This window comes from Danio rerio, chromosome 7, assembly GCF_049306965.1.
Source record: "Danio rerio strain Tuebingen ecotype United States chromosome 7, GRCz12tu, whole genome shotgun sequence".
Taxonomy (NCBI): Eukaryota; Metazoa; Chordata; class Actinopteri; order Cypriniformes; family Danionidae; genus Danio; species Danio rerio.
In genome coordinates, this window is record NC_133182.1 from 6765001 (window position 1) to 6777646 (window position 12646).

The 12646-nt window shown below is 38.1% G+C and overlaps 1 protein-coding gene across 5 annotated transcripts in view; it reads left to right on the forward strand.

The window, feature by feature from the left end:
* Positions 1–12646, forward strand: part of prkd4 (protein kinase D4) — a 60688-nt gene that overhangs the window by 32232 nt on the left and 15810 nt on the right. For all 5 annotated transcript variants that reach the window (XR_012382478.1, NM_001177454.1, XM_073906873.1 and 2 more), the window contains 10 exon segments: positions 2086–2240; positions 3199–3397; positions 4675–4752; positions 4906–5029; positions 7796–7919; positions 8078–8155; positions 8247–8439; positions 9972–10000; positions 10368–10547; positions 10829–10990. Coding sequence is in view for 4 of the 5 variants with exons in the window: in NM_001177454.1 (NP_001170925.1) it covers positions 2086–2240; positions 3199–3397; positions 4675–4752; positions 4906–5029; positions 7796–7919; positions 8078–8155; positions 8247–8439; positions 9972–10000; positions 10368–10547; positions 10829–10990 (1322 nt within the window). In the remaining variant the exon portion in view is untranslated.

The window sequence follows — 12646 nt, forward strand, 5'->3', positions numbered from 1 at the left end:
ACACACACACACACACACACACACACACACACACACACACACACACACACACACACGCACAGTTATGGCTAAATATTTAGTTATAATTGTAATAATACTATTTATAATAATAATAATAATAATAGAAATAACAACAGTACTAATTAAAAATAACAATAAAAATATTTTAAATTGAATAAAATACATTTAAATAATTTATATTTATTGTTTGTCATTGCTTTTTATAATATTTACTCATTTTCTAATCTAAATTATATTAAATAGCATTTTTATTTATAAAACTCAACAATGTGACATGAATAAACTTTTTCTACAAGCATTCAGCTTAAAGTTGAACTAGAGAAGTGCAATCAGGCAAGTCATTGGACATCAGTGGTTGGTTCTGTAGACCAGCGGTTCCCAAACTTTTCAGGCTGCAACCCCCAAAATGAAAATGCCAGTGAGTCGTGACCCCCAATATATTCTGAGGTGGTTATAAATACAGAAACCTTGCATGCAATGGAGCACACACACCAATGGACCCAAGTCTATCTTCTTTTAATTTTTTTTAATGTAGGAGAGCTGTAAATGGGCAACAAAGTTTTACCAGGTGTTATGAAATCTGCTGCATCTGACAGTATTGCTGTGTCTTTAATATAATGTAATTACCCCAGGGGTTGCAATCCAATAGAACTAGTAACTATAAGCTACTATAGTAACTATATGGTATAAACAACTATTTTTTCTCTTCAGTAGGTTATGGATAAAATATGTTAATTCTTATGGTTTAATAATATAAATAGATTTTTGGAAATCACCAGGCGACCCCCCTTCATTGTCCCGCGACCCCTCGGGGGGTCCCGACCCCCACTTTGAGAACCACTGATGTAGACAACCGAGTGAAAAAAAGGCTAAAAGTATGGAGTCAATCGAGCCATTAATGCATGCAAAATAAAAGAAAGTTTTGCAAGCAAAAAAAAATGAAATATTCAGCAAAAAATAAATAAATGAAAATTTTTTAAAAATCGCAAAGCAAAAATTTCATTAGGAAATAAAAATGTATTTTGCCATCAAAAATAAATGAACCGGAAATAAAAATCAAGTCGTGCAAATGAAAACTAAAATATTTGCAATTTAAAAAAGAAACTGTATATTTGCAAAAGTTTTTTACAGCATTGTCTTTACAAAACCCGTCCAGTCTATTGCAGTGCTCATTTTGATTTGCTTTTTAGTCAACCGTGAGTTTGCGAAGCTGTTTTCACTTTGCGCCTCACGTTTCAGCGCGTTTTACTTTGTAGCCCTGATCTGACAAGGGGGCGGAGTCAAGAGAACTTGGGCATTTAGACCTGCCTCCAATTTAAGCGATGTCATCACCTGGAGACACCGTATTACAGCCCAGTAGATCCGGGGCCTGCCGTAAACGCCCAAGTTCCCTTGACTCTGCCACTCAAAAAAACACTGTAATACAATGACTTGCCTAATTACCCTAATTAACCCAGTTAAGCCTTTAAATGTCACTTTAGGCTGAATACTAGTGTCTCGAAGAGTATCTAGTCAAATGTTATGTGCTGTCATCATGGCAAAGATAAAAGAATATTAAGTTATTAGAAATTAGTTATTGAAACTGTTTAGAAATTGTTGGAAAAAAACTTGAAAAATTGGTGACGCAGTGGCGCAGTAGGTAGTGCTGTCGCCTCACAGCTAGAAGGTCATTGATTCGAGCCTCGGCTGGGTCAGTTAGTGTTTCTGTGTGGAGTTCGCATGTTCTCCCTGCGATCTCGTGGGTTTCCTGCAGGTGCTCCAGTTTCCCCCACAGTCCAAAGACAGTACAGGTGAATTGGGTGGGCTAAATTGTCCATAGTGTAGGAGTGTTCCCAGAGATGGGTTGCAGCCGGAAGGGCATCCGCTGCGTAAAAACTTGCTGGATAAGTTGGCGGTTCATTCCGCTGTGGTGACCCCGGATTAATAAAAGGGCTAAGCCGACAAGAAAATGAAAATGAATGAAGGAAAATCGAAAAATTGGGAAAAAGAATATTCAGGGGTCTAATAATTCAGGAGAGTGAATAATTCTGACTTCAACTCTATATACTGTGTTTGTCTCCTCAGGCTGTGGTCTGGACTTCCACAAGCGATGTGCTCTCAGGTTACCCAACGACTGCTCTCGTGTGTATCGGCGCTGTGGGCCGAGTCTCTCCCTGCTCCCCCCGGGCCGACCGCGTGCCCCATCGCTCTCCATACACACCGGCGGGAGTCTGGAGGAGGTGAACATACAATTCAATTCAGTTCATCTTTATTTCTCTAGCGCTTTTATTATGTAGATTGTGTCAAAGCAGCTTCACATAGATGAAGATCTAGTAAATTGAAACTGTCAGTCCAGTTTTCAGAGTTGAAGTTCAGTTTAGTGTAATGTAAACCCAAAACACTGAAAAGAAAATCCAACGATGCACATCTCCACAAGTGCCACGGCATCTGCACAGGATACGGCCGGGTCCAAGATTATGGAGACCTCGGGATAAGTAGAAACAGACTAACATACGAGTAGATGCTGTTCAAATTATAATGTCTTTTGGGAAGTGTTCCTGGCTAACAACCCTTTAGAGGATTTGGATTCCAAAAGCTTTTGTGTTTTATGTGTATACTAATGCAGAGAGATGTGTATTTAATCTAGTTTTACACTGACAGAGTCTGCTGAGTGTGTCTGCTAGGAAGGCTGTTCCAGAGTTTAGGTGCAAGATATGAGAAAGATCTACCGCCTACAGTTGATTTGAGAAGGGTCTGGCTGCAGAGTTGAACTTGCATCTTCAGGCTTGCACGCTCAGGCACCCACGCTTCCTATGCAAGTGACGTCATTTACAATCGACACCTGCACCTGTCACGTCACTTGAAATCAACACGAATAAACCAAAAGTAAGTTTCCAGTTTGCTTGCGTTGCCAGTGACGACGTTGTCAAATAATTCTAAGTAGCCTACTTAAGTTGTACAACATGATTTTTCCGCCTCAGGGACACCCTTATGTTAAATTACCGGAAGACTTTCATGCAAGTGGACACAGGTGGCGATGTAAATGACATCACTTGCAGAGGAAGCGCGGTTGCCTGAGCGTGCAAGTCTGAGCATGCAAGCCTGGAGGTGCAAGTGCGAATCTGCAGCCAGACTATTTGTTGATTTTGATGTTCTGGGAATAACCAATTGTCCAATGTTTGATTGCTCTGTCCTTAGATCAGCTTGTCGAAGCCGATGCGCTCACGGCCACCGTCCTTGGCCGATGTGTCGGTGAGTGTGGGTATGTCCGAGGGGAAGGAGGGGCGACCGCGGGTCCCTCACACCTTCCACATCCACACCTACACCAAACCAACCGTCTGCCAGCACTGCTTCCGCCTGCTCAAGGGCCTCTTCAGACAGGGCCTGCAGTGCTCCGGTAAGAAACACTCATGCACACTTACTGACAGCAGGTGTGTTTACACTGCCTGATTAAATCCTTGTGTTACCAAGGGTTGCCACAGCGGAATGAATCGCCAATTACATTGGCATATGTTGTATGTAGCGGATGCCAACAACCCAGCACTGAGAGTACACTAAGGCTGAGTTCACACTACATTTAGGACGGGGTTATGAGTCCTTTAGGGCGTAGGTAACAATAATAATTTAGGGCGGGCTTTCAGAACTTTAGGGCGTGACTAACAATCATTTAGGATGGGACTATCAGTCTTTTAGGGCGTGGCTAGCAATCACTTAGGGTGGGACTATCAGTCAATAAGGGCGTGGCTAACAATCATTTAGGGTGTGGTAGTAATCATTGAGGGTGGGGCTATCAGTTCTTTAGGGCGGGGTTATCAGTAATTTTAGGATGTAATTTGGGGCGTGGCTAAAAACAATTCAGGTGCATGTTTTGTTTCTGTCCTGCTTTCATCCATTCAACAATCCTCCTGTATTTTGTTTGTAACACCCATCTTCTGATGATCCAGTCAGTTGCCAAAGGATGAAATCAAGCACCGCCCTATGTTTTTTTTCAGCGTGTACGATTGTGTGCGTGAATGTGAGTGTGCATGGGTGTTTCCCAGTAGTGGGTTGCAGCTGGAAGGGCATCCGCTTTCTAAAACATATGCTGAAATAGTTGGTGGTTTATTCCGCTGTGGCGACCCCAGATCAATAAAGGGACTAAGCTGAAAAGAAAATGAATGAATGATTGTGTGCGTGAATGTGAGTGTGTATGGGTGTTTCCCAGTACTTGGTTGCAGCTAGAAGGGCATTTGGTGCGCAAAACATATGCCGAAATAGTAGGTGGCTCATTCCGCTGTGGCAACCCCTGATAAATATGGGACCAAACCAAAAAAGTAAGAATGAATGAATGAATGAATTTGCGCAATTTAAGGAGTGATGAAATCGGCTGTTATAGAGTTCAGAAACTCTTGTTATTAGCACAACCGGTGGCCATTCAGTGAACTGCAGCAGACTATTATGTTAATATTTGAGGCACCAAAACTAACATGCTCCTGCTGTTTGACATGTTTTATTTTTCTATTATACTGTTTTATCTTGTTGACTTACCAAGCATCTGAAAGTCTAAAAGCTTACTGGATGTTTAGTTTTTAATGCTATGACCCATTACATGTCAAAAGATCAAGGCTAATTTAATTCCTCTGCTCAACTTTCAACAACTGAACAATGTTTGTTTTTGTCTGCCTTTCACTCCAGACTGTAAGTTTAACTGTCATCGCCGCTGTCAGGCTCTCGTTCCCCCTGAATGTCGAGGTGAAAGAGCAAACGGAGAAGGTGGGATTGGTTTTTTTTTATGAATTGTATTTGTAATGAAGCCTAGTTTTAGGACATTATGCTTTATGATGTTTATTTTAAGGCAGACTATTTCAGTTTTGTCTTTGTATAATATATAAATGTTGTATTGCCGTTGCTGTGGTGTGTTTTCAGACAGTGACGCTGGTCAGGAATCAGAGGAAAACGTGGCTGTGGAGTCAGTAAACGCTCTCTATGAGGAGCTGCGCTATAAAGACCCACCGCTGGAGCAGCTGATGCCACCGCAGATGCCTGTCACGTAAATACACACACACACACACACACACACACACACACACATTCATTCATATTAGTCAGCGGTCGCCACAGTGGAATGATCCACCAACTTACCCAGCGTATGTTTTACGCAGCAGATGCCTTTTCAACTGCAACCCAACACTAGGAAACATCCATACACTTACATTCACACACATACACTATGGCCAATTTAGCCTATTCAATTTCCCTCTACCACATGCGTTCAGACCTTGGGGGGAAACCGGAGCACCCAGAGGAAACCCACACCAACATGGGGAGAACATGCAAACTCCACACAGAAATGCCAACTGACCCAGTATATATATATATATATATATATATATATATATATATATATATATATATATATATATATATATATATATATATATATATATGTATATACAGTATATATATGTATGTATGTATGTATATATATATATATATATATATATATATGTATATATATATATATATATATATATATATATATATATATATATATATATGTATATGTGTGTATATATGTATGTATATATGTATATATGTATATATATATATATATATATATATATAAATATATATGTATGTATGTATGTATGTATGTATGTATATATATATATATATATATATATATATATATATATATATATATATATATATATATATATATATATATATATATATATATATATATATATGTATATGTATGTATGTATATATATATGTATGTATATATATATATGTATTAAGGGTGTAACGATATTAAAACCGAACCGAAATATCGCGATACACCAACCACGATACGTATCGCGAAACTCTCGTGGCGTACCGCGGTACTCTCACGCCCCCTGCTGCCCATTGTTGAGGTTGACGTCACTTGTCTCTAACTAATTGAACCAATTTAAACACATCTTTAATATCATATTTGATTAAATTGTTTTAGTAATGATGAGGATTTGTTCTAAATATTATATTCTAAAGTTAGTATTTTAGTGCATGTTATGTCATGAGTGAGCATCACACTCGTTACTACTGGACGCAGGATGGCTGCTTTACATAGTTCTGAGATTGCAGATCCCCCAGACACATTTAAGTCATCTGTGTTGAAACATTTTGGTTTTCCAGTTGAGTACAGGAATAGAATTCGTGTCGTAGACAAAGCGCACGCCTGTCTGTCTCAACTGTTTCACGAAACTTACTTGTAAGGAAAAACATTTAAAAAGTGTGGTAATTTCACAATGTGAGGGTGTAAGCAACAGAACTGCCAACAAAAGTGATTTATTGTACAAAAGTAAAACCAGAATAATGCCCAAATATAAAAAAAAAAACAGAAATATTTACACTAATAAAAATAATATAATAAAGTAACAAATTCAAACAAAAGTATCAAACAAAAATTAGTTAAACTCGAGCAAGGGGGTGATAGTGAAGACAAACAAAAGAAATAAATATAATAAAACAATTCTAACTCATGAATAACCCCTCTTACCTCGCTAAAACTGATGAAAAGAAAAAAAAGGTCTTCAGCGCCGTCCGCCGCATTCTTCCCTATACTGAATAAAATAAACAAAGATGACCTTCACCTCTTACCTGATGTCTTTAACAATACATTTTCTACCTGTTTGCAAAATGGAAATCGTATGACATTTTCCCTATCCACCTTACACTAAGAGTGAATTTGAGGAGATACAGCTATATTGTCGGGAAGGAGCGGATAATATACAAATCAATTGAAATAAAAATGTACAAACCTCACAAAATTTCTTAAAGTGGGCAAAAGTAATGCAAAATAATTTTACCCAAACGAAAGTTAAGCAAAAACAACGAAAATCATAATCATGTCAGAAAAATACACGAAAAACGAGATCAAAGGAAAAAGCGCTCTCTCTCCCGCTCTTCCTGACATGCATTTTACATTCCCGCTGCGTCGCCAAATGATAATAGAGCGGTCTCCTGACCAATCAGCTGTCAAAAAGGCGGACCTATAGAAATGACAGGCAGCAGCTGTCGTTAAGGCGGACCTACAGTGCATAAATGACCGGCATAGAGGGAGCGGTAGAGAGAGAGAGAGAGATCGGGAGGCAAACATACAGCCGGCTACAACCCTAACATTAGTTTCAGACACAACCGCAATGTATTTTACTGGTGAATATGTCATGAAAAAACACTTTACAAACACATTATATGTATATTTTTTATTAATTTAAACGGAAACCTATCTATCTAAATGAAACCATATAATCAAAAATGAGCGTGTGTGTCTGCACAGAGATCAAGCCTCTCATCTGAGAATGTGGATATTATGGTGTTTTTGAAGAAGATCTTTCACTAGTCTACACTGCAGTTATTTATTTCATTTTAGTTTACTTAGTTAAGATGGCTGCACTACAGAGAATAGTTTTTTTCTGATTGGAGGTATTTATTTAATTTTAGTTGTTTACTCGGGTATCCTGACTGTACTAAAAATGCGATGACAAAGTTAATAAAGAAAAAGTTAAGATGTTCTTGTTATTAAGTGAATTGTCCCTTAGCATTGCTGTTAACATGACATCAACCCTAACCCCACAGCAAACAGAAACCGAACCGTACCGAACCGAACGGTGGCTCCAAAACCGTGAACCGAACTGAACCGTGCCTTTTGTGTATTGTTACACCCCTAACAATTACAGACACAAAGCTAATAGAGAGTCCTCTTAAACCACTAAAACAAGTATATGTGTGTTTACAATTGTGTGTGTGTCTGTTTGTGCGTGCGTGTGTGCAGGCCGTGTTTCAGCAGTAATATCCCTCTGATGCGAGTGGTGCAGTCGGTCAAACACAGCAAGAGAAGAGGCAGCGGAGTGTTGAAGAAGGGCTGGTTAATCCACAACACCAGCACCGACACACTGGTCAGAAAACACCACACACGTCTGAAGAATTACTCACAATGGGCTGTTGATATATATAAGTCTCATTTTAATCATCAAAAGTTGTCAGATCAGACATAATTACCCCATGATGAAATCTGAAAACTTGCGGATTTTCATTTCATACATTTTCTTTGCAGAAAAAACGTCACTACTGGGTGTTGGATGGGAAAAGCATCACCCTGTACCCCAATGAAAACACCAGCAAGTACTATAAGGTGTTTATAAAGTCCCTTTTCTGATGCAGCGTTATACGAACACTCCTCTTTTTAAACATCTCCTCATGTGTATGTATGTGTGTGTGTTTAGGAGATCTCCCTGTCGGAGGTGCTGCAGGTTCGAGGAGCAGATCAGATTAGCGGCGATCACTCATTGGAGCTGCAGACGGGCTCTCTGGTGTACTGTGTGTTTGCTGAACAGGACGGTCCGGCGTGGGAATCGGCCCTCAAGCTGGCCCTTAGACCCGTTCAGGGCTCCACAGCAGAGGACTCAGAGGAGAACGGTCAGACAAACACAACAGGCTCATAACAATAACTGATTCATTGAGTTTACGAAGGCTGCTGTGCTTTAAAAATATATTTTTATAGGTGGGCATAGATATATTTTCTTATCTAGATTAATTTCACTTTAATCTTGGAATTAATCTAGATGAAAATGGCTCATTTAAATTCTGCCGAAGACGTTCAGAATATGTGTGCTACCCAAATAATGACTAAAACTAAGGGCCCTATCATACACCCGACGCAGTGTGGCACAAGGCGTGACGCAATAGTCTTTTGGTAGTTTCAGCTTGGCGCAAGAGTGGTTTTGAGGCGTTGCGCTACGCTGTTTAAATAGCAAATGCATTAACGCTCATATGTGCGCCCACAGGCGTTCTGCTCTAAAAAGGAAGGCGTTCTGAAGCGGACCGTTGGCGCGTCGCTATTTTGAGAATCTATAATAGATTTTTCATTAGACCAAAACTAACCCGGTCTAAACTCCAGCGCAGAGTTGCACCTCGCTTACGCACTGCTTAATACGCACAAGAGAGCAATAGGCAAATATCTTTACATATGAAAAAATGTAAATATTAAGGATATATATAGGATATAATAAGAATAGATATAGGATATAAATAAAAAGGATTAAAATATTACAAAACATATTATTTTCTAGCCTACATAAATATGAAAAATCACTGCTTTTATGTCTTCTTCATCTCGGGAGGCTTTTTCAGTTCATTCATAACAATTTGCTTTTGTATAATGTTATTATTAGTAGCAGTATTATTTATTATATCCATATTTATATTTGTTTTATTAAAAACAAGCTTAGATTTGCCCACCGGTCAGGTTTTAGACCATATGGGGCACAGCATGTGTTTTAGGATATAACTCAGGTTTTTGAGCACATTTTGTTATTATTGTTCATTTATTCGTTTGCTGGAAATTAGAACTGAATTTAGAAACAGTTTTGAAACGAATATTAACAAACGCAATAAATTATTTATAGACTAATTGATGTCTGTGCGTAAAGGTTTCCCTATCCAAGAGCGAAAGTGAAAGTGATTCATTATCTTTCATTCTCACGCAGTAGATGCTCTGTTTAAGTTTTCTGTTAAAAAAACTGTTAACTGTTAACTGTTTGCTCGTGAAATGCTCAGTTTTTCCACTTAGACTTACTTTGCGTCCTGTAAATAGCGAATGCGTTCTTGGCGCGACGCAGCTGGGTCTTAAAGGGAATGGGAGATGAGATCTTAATTGGTTTTTTCTCAAAACACACCTATAACTCATTAAGAAAATAAACTCAACCCTTTTAGAACATACGCCTTGGCGCAAAGTGGATTTTTCCGTCCTTAAATTAGCAAAAATGCGTTCTGACACGCCCTGAAAGCGTTTGCGCCCTGCGTTTTGCGCTCTGTGCATGAACCGTCAAAATAGAGCCCCAAATCTGTTTCCTGGCAGCATTTCTAATGACTTATAACTGATGTTGTCTATTTTTCGATGTGTATGTCGTCTATGATGTGAAATATTGTTGTGTTTCTTCTCTTGTCAGGTGATGAAAAGAATGGAGACAATAGTCAGGTGGGGAAGCTGCATTGTCACTGTTAAATTATAACTTAATTATGATACTATTCATTTTTTACTATTCATGTAAAATATTCATTTACATTTGCCAATTTTCACTGTGGTCAAAGTTTTATTGTGTTTTTGTCTTGTTTTATATCTGTATGTGTACATAAAACTAAAAAAGGTAGATTTTTTTTGTTTCATTTAAAAAATAAGAAGTATTTACATGTCTACTAGTTAAAATAAAACAAGTCTTTTCCTCTTATTCTTATTATTATTAGAGTGAATTTCAAGTCACATTTTTATTAATGGTGTTAGTTTTAGGCAAACTCAATACCCCTGTTCCTGAACAGTAGCCATTGTGTTCTGCTGTGTGTTTCAGGACATCAGCGAGCTCTACCAGATCTTCTCGGATGAGGTTTTGGGTTCGGGTCAGTTTGGTGTGGTTTACGGAGGGACACACAGACAGACGGGACGACCAGTCGCTATTAAAGTCATCGATAAAACACGATTCCCCTCCAAACAGGAGCAACAGACCAAAAATGAGGTCGCAATACTCCAGGTAGGAGTTTAAACAGTTCACGGACCTAATGTACCGACACACATCATTTTTCTGTCTGTTTATGTCTGTCTGTGCTGAGAAATCTGAATATCAGAAGCTTAAACCTATATACAGTTTGTTGAAGTAACTGAGACGCAAGGAGTTAAGGATATTTTGAGCTGAATTTTCATGTTTCATGTGACACATTCTGTCAAAAGAGGCATAATAGGCGCCCTTTAAAACGTGATGTTGAACCAGTTCAGACTAATGCTGTGGTTGTTGTTGTTATGTGTGTGTTTCAGAGGCTGTCTCATCCAGCAGTCATTCACTTGGAAGGCATGTTCGAGACTAAGGAATACACGTTTGTAGTGATGGAGAAGCTCCACAGCGACATGCTGGAAATGATTTTATCTCATGAGAACGGACGTCTGCCCGAACGCAACACTCGCTTCCTGGTCACTCAGGTAAATAAACTCAGTCACAATGAAAATGCCTTCTTCTAACATTAGTCCCAGTTTCAAAGGGGGAAACCATTCCTAAATTTCCCAGAGCGATGTCTGTGGTTTTTAGCTTTGATAACCATAAATAATGTTGTTGACTAATAACTAATGTGATTGCTTGGGCCCTCTAACAGTAGCTCTCAGCTCTTATTTCATTCACTCCTCCATTCACTTTCCTTCGGCTTAATCCCTTATCTGTCAGGGATCGCCAAATATTCTACCGTTTTACATAGCGGATGCCCTTCTAGCTGCAACCCAGTACTGGGAAACACCCATAGACCCTCATTTACACAAACACACACTCATATGCTATGGCCAATTTAGTTAATCCGATTCACCTATAATAATAATACAAGATTAGTATTAGCACTGTCACCTCACAGAAAGAAGGTCACTGGTTCGAGTCCTGGCTGGGTCAGTGTGCATGTTCTCCCTATGTTGGTGTGGGCCTACTCCGGGTGCTCTGATTTCCCCACAGCCCAAACACATGTGCTATAGGAGAACTGATTGACTAAATTGGCTGTAGTGTATGAGTGTGTATGGGTGTGAATGAGTGTGAATGGCTTTGTAAAACATATGCCGGAATAGTTGGCGGTCCATTCCGCTGTGGTGACCTCTGAAATAGAGATTAAGCCGAAGGAAAATGAATGAACGAATAAAACCTTTGAAATACAAAAGCCACAGAAAAAAAAACATCTAATTATTAGTATTATTTTGTTGTTATCTTCATGTGGTGTTCAGGGCTTTGCATTAACTTTTTTAATCACCGGCCACTGTGGCAAGTAGTTTTCCAATGTTACTAGCCACTCTGCATTTTGACTAGCCACAATTTTGTGTTGTCCACATGCGTCCTCATTCATTTCACTTTTTGTGTGTCGAGTATGAGCTTGCTCAATGAGCATGAGCAAAGGAGTCATGGTTTCATAGTGTTATATTGCAATTAGTTTTAATATTACATGACTTTTGTAGAGCTCAAAATTAACGATGTACCAAATTTATCTCTGCAACCACACTAAACAATAATTATTTCTTAGCCACAATTTTTTATTGTGTCAAAACAAGCAAAGTATAGTTGTGTACTATACTTTTTATTTAACAAAACATTTCTTAAAAAAGAAAGAAAAGCAATTGACTTAAAAAAAATAACTATTGTCATGTGTCAAAAATATATAACTCTCAGATCACCAGTTAACTGAACATATWWTATATATATATATATATATATATATATATATATATATATATATATATATATATATATATATATATATATATATATATATATATATATATATATATATATATATATATGTGTGTGTGTGTGTGTGTGTATATATGTATGTGTGTATTTAATATATATATATATATATATATATATATACATATATATATATATATATATATATATATATATATATATATATAAATGGAGAGTTCATCTCCCATTAAAGCAACGTAGTAAAAAAAAAAATGAAACCATTTTAACAAAAATAAAAGCAAATAAAAGCGTAAGCAAATGAAAGCAGGTGAAACATACCGTGTGTGATAATGAAAGAATGATCACATGCTCACGGTACTTTAGGCCATTTAAATCTGTTCAAAGTGAAAGCAACCGGTGCT